Here is a 19,180-nt window from a genome sequence, read left to right as displayed (position 1 = left end):
TTTTTATATTTTAAACAGTTGTATAAGTAACATGTGAAAAAATATTATTAAAAATATAATGAGTTCAGAGAGTTCAGCCAGAGTTAGTATAACTAAGTCAGAGTTTTAGTGTGGAAGCGTTGGAAAGACACAGTACCGGAATACTCGGATATTATCACCACATAGAATAGACTGGAAATCTCCAATGATGTCGCCACAAACAAAACTCTTACTCTTTCGCTATTTAAAAGACGCTGAAGCAGTAAACAGTGGTTTACCAATTATATTATTGACTGTCCACTTAAAAGGAAATGAATGAATAAAATAATTTCCATTACAACTCGAAATTATGTTTTTTAATGAAGTATTGTATTTTCTAGTAATGCTAATTAATAATTATTTCAAGTAACTTTCTGTTTAAATTATGAAAACTTGACTTGATAATGTGAAGATAATAACCAAGGAATCGGTGATGGGCAATGCGCAAGGTGGGTTGTTACTTTGTGATCGGACTAAAACTTTAACTCTCACTGATAATCCTATTCACCCTTCCATTGATCATGTAAAATTTAATGTTAACCGATAATTCAACAATTATTAGCGAGTAGTAATTCGAGTGGAACATCGAACAGAATTCCCCGCCGGAGAATGTTTGGTTGCCTCTGCTAGGGCATTAATTAATCTACTATTGAAAAACTCATAATTGTTTAGGATATTAATTGATATTGAATTATAATTGAACATGGTAATATAAATATTTACAAATAAGGAATAAAATGTATTAAATATATTTATTTTCACATAAGAGATATAAGGGTAACATGTACATTGTTTAAAAAAGCTTACTATAAATAAATGTATACCAAAAATACGACAAAAAACAGAAAATAGGGCGTTTGTCTTTGTTGAAAATAATAACATATCAGTTATTCCATATACAATTTAAAAAAAACACCTATAGTAATTGAAGATATTCGTATAACATATTTAAAATATTGTATCAGTCATCAAATCCTGGATAATTTAGCTTGAATCCCTCTGATTTTATTAACAACAAGATCACTGTTGGCCTTGCTGTAAAGATTTGATAATAAGGCAGCCACTGTATCCTGACAAATTGCAGTAATTTTCCTTCTAAAATAAATAAAATGAGAATTATATTACAGTTTTATATAGTACATATATGTATTGGAACTTACTTTTCAATACTATTAAAAGAATCATGACTATTTAAGAAACATGTAATTAAGGCTGCGGTTGCTTCAGATAAATGAAATTCATTCTCCTCACTTTGCCAGAAATCCAAATTTACAGATAATGTTATTAAGCTGAAATAAATCGATTAGTTATTGTTTAGCCACTTTATTCAACAGATATTACATAGTCCATAACAAAAATTGAAAAAAACGCTTTTTGAAAGAAGAGACAATAAAACTAAATATGCCCAAATCAAGCATCCTGGAATAGCCATCAGATCGGTGACATATATAAACAAATACTTTATTTTTATTGGACCGGCCGACCCGCCGCCTGCTTCAATTCCAATACTGTAAATTTTTCCCCGTTTCTGTTGTACATAAATCGAGAACCGACGTGCAATTTTACGCTCTGGCGTAAATTTGGCAGCGCTGTGCTGTGTATTTAAATCGGAAGAAGTCTCCGTTTTTGAAAGTGAGTGAGTTAAGTTGTTATTTAATTTTTAGTAGTGTTGTTTAAGAATTTATATTACTTGTAGTTATTCCCGTATTATTGGAACCATTACAGAATTATGGTAGTTTGATTTTATTATGAAAAGTGACATTTTACATTGTTTGTAGGGACAACTAATTAATGGGCCCGTTTTACTGGAAGGTATATTCAGCTGTAAACATGACATATGCGAGAATTTCATCCTAATATAGATTGACAAAATTCCAAAATAATAAGAATCGTTTGTGCTCTGTTTACAAGATGCTTAGATTTTTGCCAGCTTTTTCTGATTTTTAATTTTAAGATTTTCAATTAATTTGATATCTGGTGAAGTGAGAAAAGATAAGAAAAATTGTTCTTGCTTAAGATTTGGTAGTAATTAGTAAGGTTCTGGGGACATAACATATCATTGTATTAAAGGTAATTGTAAAATGTATTAAGAATTTTATTATAAATTTTATTGGTACTTCTAATCCGTTTTAGGTTTGATTAGTAAATGTATTTCATAACAAAGCCATAACCAAATATTGCAGGTAAGAAAATACATTAATTTGTGCATTTAGTTAAAAATGAATGTTTTAATTTTCCATTTGTTGGTGAGTTTTTAGTCCTCATGTAGATCTATATCTTTAATAGAAGACAAATTAAATATAAGCTATCTGTAATGGTGAGATTCCAGGATATTACATAGAATACATATCTTATATAAATGTATATTTTGCTTATAAATGTATTTATAGTAAATTTGTAAAGATATAGGTAAAGAAATTATTCTTTTATCAAATAAGCATGGATTTTTTTCAATTTATTGGTTATATATATATATATATATATATATATATATATATATATATATATATATATATATGTAAATATATATATATATATATATATATATATATATATGTAAATATATATATATATATATATATATATATATATATATGTAAATATATATATATATATATATATATATATATATATATATATGTAAATATATATATATATATATATATATATATATATATATATATATGTAAATATATATATATATATATATATTGACACGTAGGACAAACAGAAGAAATTATGAATTTTTAAAAGTAATTTGATATCTGGTGAAGTGAGAACAGATAAGAAAAATTGTTCTTGCTTAAGATTTGGTAGTAATTAATAAGGTTCTGGGGACACAGCATTGTATTAGAGGTAATTGTAAAATGTATTAAGAATTTTATTATAAATTTTGTTGGTACTTCTAATTCGTTTTAGGTTTCATTAAAATGTATTTCATAACAAAGCCATAACCAAATATTGCAGGTAAGAAAATACATTAATTTGTGCATTTAGTTAAAAATGAATGTTTTAATTTTCCATTTGTTGGTGAGTTTTTAGTCCTCATGTGGGACAAAGGCAAAATGGTAGATCTATATCTTTAATAGAAGATAAATTAAATATAAGCTATCTGTAATGGTCAGATTCCAGGATATTACATAAAATACATATCTTATATAAATTTATTTATAGTAAATTTGTATATTGCAAGATTGCTATATATATCGTAAATTTATATATTGTAAGAAGATTGCAATATATAAAAAATATCACAGCTACTGCTTTAAAAATTGAATAGTGGAATAAAGAAGTAAAGAGCGATGCAATTTTATTTAAAAATATAGGTAAAGAAATTATTCTTTTATCAAATAAGCCTGGATTTTTTTCAATTTATTGGTTTTATATATATATATATATATATATATATATATATATATATATATATATATATATATATATATATATATGAATTTTTAAAAGTAATTTGGTACATATTTAAACCACTGTTGCCACCAGGTTCCATAAATATGTAACTATAAGACAATTTATTTATCAATTATTTTAATTATTTACTTTATAGACCTAAGTTTTGAAAAACCAATAGTTCATTAAATGTTTATAAATGCATTAGTTTAATATAATTGCTATGTTGCAAATTTTAAGGTGCCTAATTGTGTTCGTTATTGTTTTAGTCAATATACAAATATGTATTACTTCATTTAATGTTTATGATTACAACATAAAAGTAAATAAAAATCATATATAATTATATTTGATGTTTTGAAGTTATGTGATGAAGCAGTTCTGAAAATAATCTTACTCCTGATCATTTTGTTATAATGTTCAGAGATGTAGTAATTTAAACTTTTTAATACTTTGTTAATTATTGAAAATTAAATTAATTAATTAATTAGATTTAATTACTATTATACAAATACTTACTGGTTATATACTTGAATTAGCCTTTCGAATGGTATGTTGACGGAAGCCAGCATGTTAGAAACTAAGTGTTTATCTCCTTTCAGTTTCGCGTTTACCATTTCCAACTCGCCAACTATATAACCTGCAAATATGAACGGACGTGAATTATTAGTTCATTCCAAAGGCTATTAAAGACCTACCCAACGGGAAACAGTTGTTAGAATTGACATATTGCCTAGCTAAATATCTAACTTTGCTTAAAACCTGACTGATTCTGTCGTTACCACTACCGGAAGACTTCCTGAGTTCATAAGCTAAAATTTGTTGCCAAATTGATTTAACCAACGTATTATCGTTATCTGTGTATCCGGCACAGTCGATAATAGCCAACTGACATTCCAATAAGTTAAAAGGTTCGGCAAAATTTTCGTAAAGCTGAAAAAAAGACATTTCTTAACAAAAGGAACAAGAAAATCAAAAACAAAAACACACTACCTGTGATATTTCGTACAGTCCACTGTTTAAAGCCGCAATAGCTTCATGCGCGTTAGGTAACTGATCTTTCACGTTCGTTATATCGTCCAAAATCAGTTCTTGCACTTTCGCCACCTCCATCTTATCCTCCAGATCCCTTAGGAAAACTCCTAAATACGGCGCATAGCCCACTTTATCGCTACGCATACACATTATAGCGCGAGCTAAATAAACTAGACGCTCTTTTAGCGTAACAGCAGTTCTAACGACAATAATTAAATAATAGTAACTAAGAAGGTAAACGTTATAACTGTACTTTACCCAGTTCTTGAAGCTAAATTATTCAAAATCTTGGCTGCGGCTGAATGGTTATTGTTGCTTTCGTAGAACTTCCACAAGAGGTCCATCACAGCTAAATTATCAGGTGTTCTGATAGAAGATCGCTTAAGATAGTTCTCCAACGATGATTTAGTGATTTTAATTAGGTCGTTGGTCATCTGTTTGTTGACCATCCATCCATAAAGAGCCACGTGCATTAGTTCATCGTCGTAGTATAGAATATCGTCTATTATTTGATGAAGCTGAAAAAGGAACAATTTATGAAGATGACTTTGTTCTGAGGGCAGCTAAAAACCGACTGGAAACCTTTTAATGCCTGATGTATCCAAAATGTACTGTGAAAATCAATTTACGGAATTTATTTCCATTATTCTTACGTACAACCACAAACGTTTTTTTTTTGTTGAGATTTCTACATTTGACAAACAGACAAAATTCCAGTCCATTTTCAATAATTCAGTAATCATTTTCGGTATATTGCATCAGTGATGGCTTGCCAAATTAGTTTATCTTACCAACATTTTTGGAAATACCATCGATACTACCCTTTTGCAATGAAAATCAACCCGATTTAATAACGAGCCTATTAAATAATCAGCCTTTAATAAATAATGTTTTCTGTATTACCAGCACAGAGAAGGACAAACATGGAATTGTTTCCAACCATCCTGGATTACGATGTATTCATAGATCTTCAGAATTCATTTAAACACATATTTGAATTAAAGTTTTTAAAGTCGTATATTTTTTAATATATATATTGAGTTTATATTGGAGAACTCCTGCGCAGGCAACGCGAAATTGAGCCCTTTTTTGAAACGAATAGTTGGCGGTGAAAAGCGAAAAGGATCGCGGTCGAAGTTGAATGCCAAACAGTTAATTCGCCGCTCCACTGTTGAAAACTATCGCAAGTGAAGTAGGCGATTAAAACGTCGCATTACATTAGTGACTCAAATTTTTAACTGTATGCGCCGTATAATCTGAAGCTTGACCAATCCGACTGACATTTGTTCCAAATTACTTGGTTTAGTTTGTTTTGCAGCAATTACAGACGTTTTACAGTAATGGAATGATGGTTTTATCAAAACAGTGACAAGAAGACATGGATCAAAACGGTACATATATCACTGATCAGTTTTTGAAACTTATACGAATATGTTCAATTTAAATAACATGAAAAAAAAGCTGGTAAAAACTGTAACCAGTCTTGCAATTTATTTACGATAATTTTTAGAGGTTTTCTGGTTTTCTGGCTATTTTCATGAGATACGTTTACAATATATTTAGTTCCATTTGTTTTCTAATTGTAATAATTAATATTAGTAGCAATATCTTAATATTACTAATAATTCTGGTGTTTCTGCATCGTGTATTAAATATTTTTGTATTAATAATTTTTAAAAGTTATAATTATATTAATATTTTTATTAAAAGTTTTTATATACACAGAAAATTGTTCTGTTACAAAGCTGTTGATTCATCAACTTGTGTTGTCCACAATTAAGTTCTTTATATATTTGAGCTAGGTTTATGTGCAACAGTGCTTATTCGTTGCCTTTTTTTTGGGAATAGTCGACGGCTGAGAACTATCAGTTTCCACAACAGGTAAAATAACGCAGATTGTAAATACAATATTAACAGAGGATTATCTACATATACGTAAACAATAATAATAACTAATAATTACTATAATAATGTAGACCATGGTTGGTTAAGGCTCAAAATATTAAAATTTCTGCCAATAGAAGAAACCGATAACAATTAATTCCCGCTTTTAACAAAGTACCTTATGTAAATGTATAAAAACTTACAGTTGTGCCTAATTTTGTAGTTTCAACTCCATCTAGTATTATTGATTTGCTGTTCGTGTAATCAGGTTCATGGACAGGAGCAGGTATAGGTTCCTGTTCATTATAGATAGTATCGAGCATTGATACAACTTCATTATATATTTCCATCCTAAAAATACAAAAGTTAACAAATTTTCTTCGATTCCATGAAAAATACTAAACACTCGCCTTCTTTGATAATAACTGTATCCTTCCTGGTCTTCACTGTTATCATCACTGTTGTAATAATTACCACCGATATTTTCAGGGTCTAGCGTTTGAGCACAGTGTTCACACAACTCCACGACAGCTTTGTAGGCTTTTAAGGCCGTAAATTGTTTACAGACTTCCGGTAAGTTGATGTTGGGCGCGATGTTTTTGCATAATTGCAAAGCAGACACCAGCATTTCTTCTTTTTCATCTGTATTTTGTAACGCTCTAGTAGTCTTCAATAGTTCGTTGGCCTAAATGGAGAGAATAATTAAATATTACAGAAGATAAAATAAACATGTTCCGCTACCTTTGAAAAAGCAGCATCCTCTGGTTTATATAGATGCGGACAGACTTCCATCAGTTTATTACTAATAGAATCAACAGATGCGTTATCGCCCAAGTAACTGTTAACTAAAGTCCCAATCAATATAGAACATATATCTTGCCTATATAAAAATAGTTCCTTAAAGGTAATATTCTGGAGCATTTGTTGTTGATTATCAGGTAAAGATCCTGAAACAAACAGCAAAAATTGCCACTACCGTAACACTAAAAAAGAAGAACCCAACTTACCAACTAATTCATTAAACTGATGATCACAGAGTATTCTCCACAACCCTATTATCTGGCAGCAATGGCACACGAACACTTTCAACGCATCCAACGACGATCTTTCTTCTAATTGGGCGTCTTGAGTGGTAGGATTCGCGCGCGTAACACTTAATGAGTTGACTGACGAACCGTGAACTTGACTCGAGTTATACATGGTGGAGAGTTGGGTGTTTAACGATAAAAAGTTATGTAGGGCCCTCAAGTTATTGAGGATCTGAATGCAGTCTTCGGATGTGATAGTACTTTGATTCTAGAAAAATACCAAAGGGTTAGTAAAACATTTTCAATCGATATTTTAGTTAGTGAAAAAGTAAGTCACGTTTTTTTATGTTGTACTTCGTGGAAAACTTTAGAAAAAAATTACTTTGTACATGAATGCAGCTTTATAAATTAGGGTTTAGTTAAATACAATATTTTAATTTAAGGAGTGGCATACTTAGATATTCTTCAATCACGTTTATATTAGGTGTTAAAATAAATTGATGGATATTGTCGACTTAAAGAGACATTTCAAGATCCAAAACGAAATAAAATGGAGACCACACGAATTTGCTGAACGGGCTATTTCAAACTAAACCAAAAATCAAAAAGAAGAATTTTATGTGTCGTGTTTTGGTTGGCGATGAAAAGTGGATTTACTACGACATCTCAACCACCCAAACTCTCAAACAATCTCAACCAAAAGTCAGGGGTTACTTCTTTTAAATCATTTTATAGATGAAGCCAAAGAGAGACACCCTATGACGCAAATTGTAATAATTTAAACATGTTTTTTCAGTCAATAGTGAACAATTTCTATGAAGTGGTTAAAGTACTCTAAAGCTTATTCTAAAGTCTATATATGTCCGATAATCATAGCCATTAATCACTTCGCATATATAGCTGATTAGCGAGTACACTGGGATGCATTGGCACTCTTTCGAACTACTTCACACAAACACGTTGAATTACACTAGTTATTCATTTGAGGAATATCGCGTTGTATCACTTCATTTGAAACATAGTATGGAGCATCGACAATAGCACGCAACCCTTTATTTTGGAACCGTTGTATGATGAATATATTACACTTGCTAGCGGTTCCCCATAGTTGGATTCTATATGAGCAAATAGGCTTGAGTACAGATTTATTTACTACTATCTTGTTATCTACTGATGTATTGTATTTACGCCCGATAAGACAACACATTTTGTAGAGTTTAAGTCCAAGTTGTTTTCGTTTGACGAGTATGTGCTTCTTCCAAGTTAGACGTCGATCTAGGTGCAACCAAGATATTTAGCATTCTCTGCTTGCAGGAGTTGACAGTTATTGATATACTGGTGGACATGTTCTTCTATGGAGCGTAAAAGTTATATGACTTTAATACGCCATGTTTTCATCCACATTTGTATTTTATTTAGGTGTGTTTGTAGGATGATTAACATAATAGCTGGACCGTGTCGTCTGCGTATGTTGCCACAGTGTTTTATTTTTGTTGTAGGTAGATGGGCGATGTACAGAAGATATAGTATTAGGCATATATTGCATGTAATTCGGTATGTTCATCATCTTGCTTTACAGTAAAATGACAATCTGTAAGGTAAGATTGTAGTAGGTCATAATCCGGATGGAGGAGAACTCTAATTTAACCTGCAATCCCGTATGCCATACTTTATCAAGTCTATACACTTGTTCTATTCTTCCATGCTTATTGTCAAACCCAAATTGGTATTCTGGAATGATCTTTCTTTTTTCTATTATACAATTGAGTCGCTTTATGTACAGTTTTTCAAAACCTTTGAAGACTATCGGTAATAAACTTGTAGGCCGATAGGAGGTGACACCTTCTGTTGTTTTCCCTGGTTTGAGAATCATTATTATTTCAGCTACTTTCCAGATGCTAGGAAAATAATTAATTCATAATATAGCATTGAATATGAATGTTAATAATTTTATCCCCTTCTCTGGTAGTTCCTGTAATATTTTTCCGGTTATTAGATCATATCCAGGAGCTTTTTTACACTCTTTTTGATTATGATGGAAATGTTGAAATTTTCGTACTCGTCCTATTTATATTATCTTTGTAAAAATAAAAGTAACACAAACAGGGTGGTTAAAAGTATAAATAGTGTATATACTATTTAAAAATGAACACAAATACAGGATTACAAACACAACCATAATGAAGTAGAGGTTCTATCCAGACAGCACACGTTAGCACCCATACCGAAGTGGTAATGGTTATTTGGTCAGTAACAGTAAACTTAGCATAGACTGATGGAGAAAGTCGATTTCTCGTGGAAATCCGAGGAATCTGACCATATTTTCTCCTGTTAAGGCATTTCTAAAATTTTGCAGCCCATACTTAGTTCTAATGTAGTGGCCGTCGTTCACTATATGGTATACTGAAATAGGAGCACGGTGACAAAACTCATAGTAAGCAGGCGGACTCAAAATAGTGCGAGAAACAACAGTGGCCCAATCTCAGTCGACTCAAAGCTACGGTATGGTGACGAAGGGAAGGAACACGAAGAGAGGAGAAAAAATCAGCTTTAACCACAAAGAGCCTGTTGTGGTTGGCCTCCTGGTCCCAACGACGTTGTACCTCGTTATTTGTGAAACAAGAAACGAATGGGATAGGGTCGGTAAGGACACAAACATCCGTGATGGGGAGGGGAGATGAGGCCGCCGATTTAGCCGCACCATCCGCGCGCTGATTTCCCGGTATACCAACGTGAGAAGGGATTCACAGTAAACTTGTCCTGATCCCATTCAGATAAAGGGGATGGTTAAACTTCTGTTCCAGGAAACAATCGAGAGTCGGTCAGGATTAGCCATTCTCTGAAGGATTGTGTTGAGATGTACGATAAAGCTTTGAATATCGCGAAGAGTTCAGCGGTCAATACTGAATCCTGTCAAATAGTTATTGTTATATGTAATTGTATTAATAAGCAAAAATAATTTGAAAGTAATATATATATATAAAAACATGGATTCTCGCATATCTAATCTATAAGGAAAACTTAAAATTACTCTGAAACCTCTTGCTTTTGCTAATTAAAAAAAAACGTGGACTGAGTTTTCACGTGTCTAATACATTTTTTAATACATACCAATATTATTTTTCCGTCAGGTGACACTCTTTCCACGCACCTCCTGTTCCATACAAGCCTCAGAATTCGGCTCAAGTATAGGTAAAGACCGTTGTGTTTAAAAGAAAAACTAACGAAGCTGCTCAGATCGTATCCCGCCTGAGGCGAAACCGTCTGCGAGAAACTGACCTGCGGATATCTCAGAGGTTGTATTCCCGATTGCTGAAACATACCGGTCGTTTGTGGTGAATAGACCTGTTGTTGATACTGTGCTGAAGCTGGTGTTGATATAACATTCGGTTGGAACATGGTCGTTCCTGCTACTGAAAGTTCCAAATCCAAGAGCGTTAAACATTTATTTGAAATAATAACGATAATAAAAAAAAAACATACGCATGTTAGTTTGGTTAAATGTTGCAACTTTCGGTTCCCCGCCGAACATGAAAAACGCTCTTGTCGCTAATTCTGCAATTTCCGCATTTTCCTCACTCTCCAAAGATGCCAGGATCAAGCTGGTGGCACAAGCTTGTGTCTCTTTTTGTATGGCAAAAAAAGTCTTGAGAGCTTCTGTGTCTTGTCCTTAAAATGATCACCCATCTCACTTATTTGATGCAAAACAAAATCCATCACTTACCATGACTGTCTTTTAATATTTGCCGAAGTAAATCAACAGGTCTGAATTTAATGAAGATTTGGATACTATGAGATGTGAGCACAACATACTTCTTTGGTGCTTCACTATGCTGTCTTACCACTAATGGTGGAGCTTCTAGCTGATCCTGACTTAATTGTAAATAATTATCATGCCTAATCTGTAAAATGAACTTGTCAAAATAGCCTATGAAGCAAACCACAATGTAAATACCTCAGCTAAAGCTAAAGCAGGCCCATCCAAGTTTATTGTTGTGTATGCTTCCATTAATGTTTGACTAAATGGAAATAGATCTGAGCTTAAGCACCACAGAACATCCTTGTCCTTAACATTAGATATAAGAAGTAAGTTTCTATCCCTAAAAAAATGTAGCTAGTAATTTTTACATCAAATTAACATAAGTAAAAGTACCTGTAATGACTCATATGAACACTTCTTGGCCTAACAGTCGCATTAGCTGAATAACCAGGAGGTAACCGGACATGTACTAAAGTTAATGTATAAGGCCTTTGATTAGGTTGCTGGTTCGATAATCCAACCACACTTAAATAGAACCTCGCACCTGTCTGAGTTACAGCAACTAGATTTAAATTTGCTGATTCATATGATTCAATAGGTGAAATGCCTATGATGGGTCGGAAATTCTGACTATCAAGAGTTCTTAAAAACAATAATGTTTGCTTCAATATACTGTAAATCAGTAATTTAATCTTAAACTTACTTAACAGTATTCATTGCTTGATTCACTAATGTATTTTGGGACATTTTAGTAATTCTGGAAAAACTATTACATTTTTCACCTAAATCACAAACTTCTATGGAACCCTTTTCTGTTAGGGTATACAAAATATGTCTAGTATTATCTATAGCAATTTGGATGATACCATCTTCTTCACTAAGAGCTGCATTCAAAAATGAGGGCACAAGAAAAGATAATGCACTTGTTGAGAGATTTATCATTTTGCACCTTTTCCCAAACCAACCACTTTCAGCCTAAGAAAAATTTATAATCAAAGTAGTACATAATAAAATAATATTAGTACTTACTTGGTACATTATTTCAAACAGTGAACCTTCTTTACTTCCAACAAACAATCTACCACTTAACGTTGCTGCTATAGTAGTTATAGTATTTCCATCAGTTGGGAGGGAGAAAACTGGATCAGGAATTAATTGGATTTCTTCAAAATTACTTGTACCATCTAAAATTAAAAGCTAACAAAAATGGAACTACATAAAAAATATTTGATTAAATACCAGAGCTAAAGGTAACCCCTAAAACAATGACATCAACCGCAGTTGTTAAAACTAATAGATACTTGATAAATGCATGGAACACTCCTGGTTTAGGTTTGACCAAACCCACACATAAAATTGTTTCATTGATACCATCAAAATAAGCTAGATCTGTATTTTCTTCATATGTCCAGATATATATATCACTGTCCACTGTTAACCATGCACGATTAATTTCTGGAAATAATCCCATCATACAATGGCATTGAACATCTAGTAATTACTAAGAAAAATTTCGTACATTTCTAAAGTGTATTTCAACATAAACTTAATCTGAATTGAATGATTAAAAGGATACGGCTAAAATGATCTACAATTTCAGGTGGTAAGGGAACACTATTTAGTGTTTTGATTTGAGGTATATTATTTGTCACCAAAGGTATTCCATTTAAAGACGGGTAATCATGATCTATTAATCCACTTGGTGTTGATCCACTCTGGGGAGTGATGTTCATCAATTCAATAAGCTTTGGAGCATCAAAATCTGACATAAGAGATTTATCTATATTCCTAGCGGCAATTTCCATCCTTTGAATAGGTAGTTGTGCACTTTCTAATGTGTGGTTAACCATAGAACTTGTGTTTATCATCTTTTGGCGGTTAGATTTTCAGTAATAACCTAAACTTTAAATTAACTTAATCGCGTCGGTTACGACAAAGCAATTTTCTTAAGCAGCAACTAATCTATTAAACTTCGTTAAAAGCCATAACAAACTGATAAGTAATGAATTATTATTTGATAAGATTAAAAACCTAAACTGTAAAATTTAAATTAAACACAACCTAACTTTTTGTGACTTTAGTAAAATCTGTCAAAAATCACTTACAATTCTTGCTAAAACAATAATGTATAAAATAATTGATTATTTATACAAAACATAATGTCGCAACATAAAAATAATAAGTAAATTAATAATATCAAATAAAGTATTAAAATAGTATATTAATTTAATGCAATATTATATATGAAGAGTGCTACGTGTCATGACATCTATTAACTGCGTTTGGAAATACTTGGTTATAATGTTACAGTTTTCTTTAAATAAATGACATCTAATTTGAATGTAAAAATAAAATGATGACAAAAATAAATAATTCTATTAGCATTAAACTAAAAAATTACTATGTTAGGGAATTTGTCTATTTTAGTGCCATATATTACTGAATATTTAAATGATTAGAAATATTTAAAATGTTTAAAATATATGTGAATAAATAATTAGTTTAATATAATTCATAATAAAACATTTGTTTTTGAAAATTAATGGATTTAATAAATGAAGGGAAGATACAGTTTGAATGTGACATCTGTTACAATTATCTTATTGTGTCATATTTTACATTAGATTATTAAAGAATTCAACATAGAAAATACGAATTGATGAATAAAAATTGCCTTAATATAACTCTTAATAGAATATCATTGTACCTAAAAATCAATACATCTTTAGAATAGGGAGGAATATCCTTGTTATCCCATTATTTACTGCATAAACAATGAAAAGTGACAACTTGGATGAAACATGATTATGAGATTATTATTAAGGTTATGTTGACTTTTCAGCCAGAAAATCATTTACATTATTAATGAACCTATATAATATCATAGCAATTAGCTACGTCCTACTCTTACTACCCATATCCAGACAGAGAATAATAAAATATATGGGAAAATCCATTAGTCAAATGACGATGCGTTTTCATTTTTAATCGCGTCAAAATATATTTTTTAATTATTATACTGAGTGTCGAAGCTACGCTACAACATAAAATAACACATATGGTTTAAAATGTCATGCTGTTTATATATACTCCGTTGGATTTTATTTATTTAACCATACATTTCGTTAAATTTAATTCGGGTGTTTTAACGGTACTAGGTTTACAGCTGCTTCGTTATCCTTTACGTGAAGTATATGAATCTGACTTAATTCCTCATGAATTTCGAGTTTTCCACTTGAAAAATCCCATTTGTGATTCTTCAATTCGTTAGATTAAATTTATCGGAACAGGGATTGATTGAGAAACTAACGGTTTTAAGAGTAACAATATTCTCCGATTATTAAACCGTTTGACATCTTGCATGTTGACTTCGTGAAAATGAATGGATAGTTTTGACAACAAGAGTCTAGCTCTGGAAAATCCTGGCACGTGCACAAGAACTTGAATTTGCAACGTTGTCAGTTTTTGAAAATTATACGTGTTTCTCGAATAATATAATATATTATAAATTATCTTACATTCACAAGTTTACCTAATATTTCAGTTGTGACCCTCAAAAGTCATAGTTCTTGTAAATTTTTCGTATGATTGAATTGTATAATATATACATAACCTATCTATAAGAAAGATTTAGAAATAAATATTTAAGTATTATCTAAATACACATATTGAAATAATAAGTCTTCCTTGATGTTATTATATGATTTTAAAAATTGTATTTTTTAAGAATCATGAACAACAATGTCAGGAAGTTTCATTAAATATCTTCGTGAGTTATCTTTACACCATTTAAACCTTATATTACCTAACAGTCTATGAAAGGATTTCTAAGCTTCCTGTGGACACTTTTCAAACTAACAGTTTCTTTTGAAATAATTGTATTAAATTATGTTATTATGATATGATTAATTATGATATTGAAAAATCTACCTTGCAGCAACTTTTACTTGCAATCGTTATTTTGCAGATCCTGTATGTTCGAGTATAATCGGAGTTGCCTTTCGGGTATAATCGTGTATTCCTGGCCGAGAGTTACTATATTGGTAGAATGAAATATTAGTAAATGTATGCTTATAAAATTAAAAAAGTGAATTTGGGGATGGTGGTTTAATATATATAAAAATGGTGGTTAATAGGCTTGTATATAACCACTCATTGTGATTGTAAACATGAATGGAAGTATATTAAAGTAATACGTATGTAGACTTAATTGTTATTTTAACTAAATAATGATATATACACATTTTAGAGATTACAAGGGTATAATTCTAAAAGTAAATAAATAAATAACAATGATAAAAACACATATTTAATTATACAATTTTATTAGGATTTAACAACTATTCATGAAAAATTTTATAGTAACCTACTCAAGATTATCGAAATACTTATTCCGTTCATTGAAATCAACCTAGTAGCACCAAGACTGGAGATACCATTTTTTATCTGCAAGACACACAATGTAAATTTTTAAGAACTTTTGCTTACATATCCTATCTGCTTCTTTATTCTTCATATTCATGACTGTTAGCCTTGAATAAATTATGACATTAAATAAATTAAAACATATAATTACAAACACCTAGGTTATTTTCAATTTGCTTGTTAGAATGACTATCTACGAATTATTTTAGTTATATCTAATCTATGCAAGTAACTAAATTGTTAGTCAATACATCACTATACGAAGGATGAACTTATTATCTATATTTATTTTAAATAGAAAGGCATGATTTCTTCCCTCTTTGTCCCACTCTTTTCCCTTGAGAGTAGTAGCCATTAGATTATTAGGGTGTAGTTGGCAATTAGTACTACATTATATATTAAATTGACCGTTGTTAGCAAATTTTAGCTCTGTAAAAATATTATTCTCTACCACTATAGCATTCTACAAAATCCTATCAACAGTTACAACTGCAGCTAATTGATCTTTATTCTGTTTGGCTTTTGTCAATTCTTTGTAACAAATTTGATATTTATATTCCACATGTGTCTCAATATATTGAACGGATACTTCATCTAAAATAGACGTTATTACTAAAACATATAACGACTAAAATATAGTTCTAATTGTTACCGGTGACTGCAATTTTTGCTATTATTCTTGACGGACAAACTCCATTAATGAATTGACTACCTCCAGCTGGTGGCTGGCGAACTGTAGATGCATTTTCATAACCTTAGTTAGAATAAGGGATTATACCAACGAATATGTTTCCTTGTAGAACTGACACAGTAAATTCGCTCTATATATGTAACATTTATTTCAATAAATTTATACAAAATAATTTAAATAATATCAATGAAACTTATTTTTGGACTTCCCTTTTTAAAAATGCAGTTGTTATGGCTTTTATTATAAAAAATATGCTCTTAATATATATTAATAATAAATCTATCTTGGACGCAGCGCACGGTGATAATTCCGATGATTCCCGATTGTAAATTCCGGTTTCACCCGAATTTACAGGGTCTACAAAATAACGTATCCTAATTTTACTGGCTAAGGGGGCCTCCATTATCCCGTTCCTGTTCGAAGTAACGCACTCTGTTCAGTCTGGTTTCGGCAATTTGTATCGGAGTAATAATAAGATGCGATAATAATAAAATATGTCAAAACGTTTGTCGGTTTATAACAGGTCAATTGAAAAGTCCCCAGCCTACCATAGTAAAACAAATTTTTTGGCAAAATTAGTTTTTTTATTCAACATTATGTTGAATACCTTCAAGGGTGATACACTGATTGTAGCGATCCTCCAACTTTTCGATACTATTTTTGTAATAAGATTTGTCATTTGCTTCAAAATAGGCCTCAGTTGCGGCGATCACCCCTTCATTCGACGAAAATTTCTTCCCAGCGAGCATTCTTTTCAGATTTGAGAACAGGAAATAGTCGCTGGGGGCAGATCTGGAGAATACTGTGGATGGGGAAGCAATTCGAAGCACAATTCATGGATTTTTTCCATCCTTTCCACTGACTTGTGACACGGTGCATTGTCTTGGTAAAACAGCACTTTCTTTTTCTTCAAATGCGGCCGTTTTTCGGCGGTTTCTTCCTTCAAATAGCCCAATAACGCAATGTAATAGTCGCTGTTGATGGTCCTTCTTTTTTCAAGCTAGTCAATGAAAATTATTCCATGTGCACCCCAAAATACAGATGCCAATACCTTGCCAGCCGACTGTTGACTTTTCCCATGCTTTGGAGCGGGTTCAGTCCTCTGCATAGAGCTTTCTCATACCCAAATATTCGTGAATGATATAATTTACACGCTCAGTTAATATCTTTAGAGTGTCTGCTATTTCATTCAATTTCAATTTACGGTCATTCAAAATCATTGTGTGGATTTTTTAAATGTTTTCGTCGGTAACAACCTCTTTTGGGCGTCCACTGCGTTCACCGTCTTCGGTGCTCATTTCACCACGTCTAAACTTAGCATACCAATCCTTGATGGTTGATTTTCCTGGGGCAGTGTCCGGAAACTCGGCATCAAGGCAAGTTTTTGCATCAACTGTATTTTTTCCCTACAAAAGGCAATATTTTATCAACAAGCGAAATTCTTTTTATCAGTTTTTTTTCACGATAACAAAAGTTGCTTAACTTAAAATACTATAATTCACAAACTAATGATCCGATAGCAGCCGAATTTTTACACGCATCTTGGGAGGGTTAGGGCTAATTTAAAAACATATGGATTTAATGCTAGTAGCGCCATCTATGTGTCAGACCGGGGACTTTTCAATTGACCTGTTAAACTGCAATTATTTTCATTAATGGTTTGAAGAATTTTGTAGGCTGATTCGGTTACATAGTCGAACAGCGCTCTGTCTCTTTTTAGATAGCATAAAAGTGAAGGAAAATATTGTCTGACTCTAAAACAAATTTACAATTTGCGACAGGTTTTTTGAATTGACTATAGCTTGTGATGAAGAGAGAGAGAGAGAGAGGAGGGGGGGGGGGAGAGAGAGAGGGAGAGAAAGGAAGACGCTGTTATCAACTTATGCTATTCCTTTCATCGCATGACAATTGATTTTACAATTAAAAGTAGTATTTATTGCTACTAATTATCCAGTTATATTAATTGTTACCTTCTTGTAAGACTTCTTTATGTAGAGACATCACACTGACAGCATACGAACAACTTGGTAGATTAATTGAATTGTATTACTACTAACATCTTCATAAGGTTTTGAATTTCTGTAAACAAACAATATATAAACAGACATGTAGTAGATAGATAATTTTATATGTACCTGATAAAACCAATGATGGATATGCATTTACCCTAATACCTGTTCGTCAAGGAAGGATAATTCTAAATTTTTCACTAAAATGTCCATAACAAACACCATGACGTTGATATATTTGCATTGTGGTTTATCCAGGTATCTTAATTCTATTTACTTGATCAACCCATTTTTGGAAAGGAGCGAGATCATTCTTTGGGAAACGATGTCTAATTTCCGTAGTAGAATTTTACCCCGGTACACTACATCTTTTACTACACTGACGCATTGTCATCAATTTGTATGTTATTACTCCATAATAATTAATGTAAAACAGAAAATATGCACAACGTAAAACGAAAATTTCGTGATCTAAACAAAAAACATAACCTACAAACAACAAAAATAAAAATGGACGCCCATAGAAAATGCTGATTTCACACAATTTGATCGACCAATCACATTTCATGTTAGTGGCGGCATCACGAATTTAAACTAGCCAATCACAATTTGCGATCGCAGCGCTACAGTTGATTGAACTAAACAAAACAAAAGTAAAGGAAAATATTGTCTGACTCTAAAACAAATTTACAATTTGCGACAGGTTTTTTGAATTGACTATAGCTTGTGATGAAGAGAGAGAGAGAGAGAGAGAGGAGGGGGGGGGGAGAGAGAGAGAGGGAGAGAAAGGAAGACGCTGTTATCAACTTATGCTATTCCTTTCATCGCATGACCCTTGCAAGGCGATTATAATTGATAACGTCAGAAGGGGCTGCATTACTATCTGGAACTTTCGGCATATGAATCAGGCTCTAGCCGGCGACCG

At 31.7% G+C, this 19,180-nt stretch overlaps 1 protein-coding gene and 1 long non-coding RNA gene across 3 annotated transcripts in view; one reads left to right on the top strand and one right to left on the bottom strand.

Moving 5' to 3' along the window:
• The window catches only part of Nup154 (nuclear pore complex protein Nup154), a 56,167-nt gene extending 42,945 nt beyond the window's left edge, over positions 1-13,222 (bottom strand). Inside the window, exons 1-19 of one of the 2 annotated variants that reach the window (XR_013004571.1) lie at positions 12,707-13,210; positions 12,370-12,621; positions 12,160-12,314; positions 11,834-12,105; positions 11,524-11,772; positions 11,326-11,470; positions 11,095-11,272; positions 10,854-11,039; positions 10,482-10,783; positions 7,350-7,638; positions 7,084-7,289; positions 6,753-7,027; positions 6,546-6,693; positions 4,717-4,976; positions 4,417-4,657; positions 4,122-4,356; positions 3,943-4,063; positions 1,179-1,307; positions 781-1,113 (exon numbers count right to left, since the gene is read on the bottom strand). Coding sequence is in view for 1 of the 2 variants with exons in the window: in XM_076396858.1 (XP_076252973.1) it covers positions 987-1,113; positions 1,179-1,307; positions 3,943-4,063; positions 4,122-4,356; positions 4,417-4,657; positions 4,717-4,976; positions 6,546-6,693; positions 6,753-7,027; positions 7,084-7,289; positions 7,350-7,638; positions 10,482-10,783; positions 10,854-11,039; positions 11,095-11,272; positions 11,326-11,470; positions 11,524-11,772; positions 11,834-12,105; positions 12,160-12,314; positions 12,370-12,621; positions 12,707-12,998 (4,062 nt within the window). In the remaining variant the exon portion in view is untranslated. Of the gene's footprint in view, positions 1-756; positions 1,114-1,178; positions 1,308-3,942; positions 4,064-4,121; positions 4,357-4,416; positions 4,658-4,716; positions 4,977-6,545; positions 6,694-6,752; positions 7,028-7,083; positions 7,290-7,349; positions 7,639-10,481; positions 10,784-10,853; positions 11,040-11,094; positions 11,273-11,325; positions 11,471-11,523; positions 11,773-11,833; positions 12,106-12,159; positions 12,315-12,369; positions 12,622-12,706 lie in introns of those variants that run through there. The other variant, XM_076396858.1, reaches the window with a different exon arrangement.
• Positions 1,954-2,347, top strand: LOC143191623 (uncharacterized). Its single transcript, XR_013004575.1, has 3 exons — positions 1,954-2,088; positions 2,152-2,201; positions 2,277-2,347. It is a non-coding gene; the product is annotated as an uncharacterized LOC143191623 (long non-coding RNA).
• Positions 13,223-19,180: the final 5,958 nt, after the last annotated feature.

Source organism: Rhynchophorus ferrugineus, unplaced genomic scaffold (assembly GCF_030347505.1).
Source record: "Rhynchophorus ferrugineus isolate W39M unplaced genomic scaffold, kcgeb_rfMv2 rfM2, whole genome shotgun sequence".
NCBI classification, from domain to species: domain Eukaryota; kingdom Metazoa; phylum Arthropoda; class Insecta; order Coleoptera; family Curculionidae; genus Rhynchophorus; species Rhynchophorus ferrugineus.
This window is presented reverse-complemented; position numbering and strand designations above follow the sequence as displayed.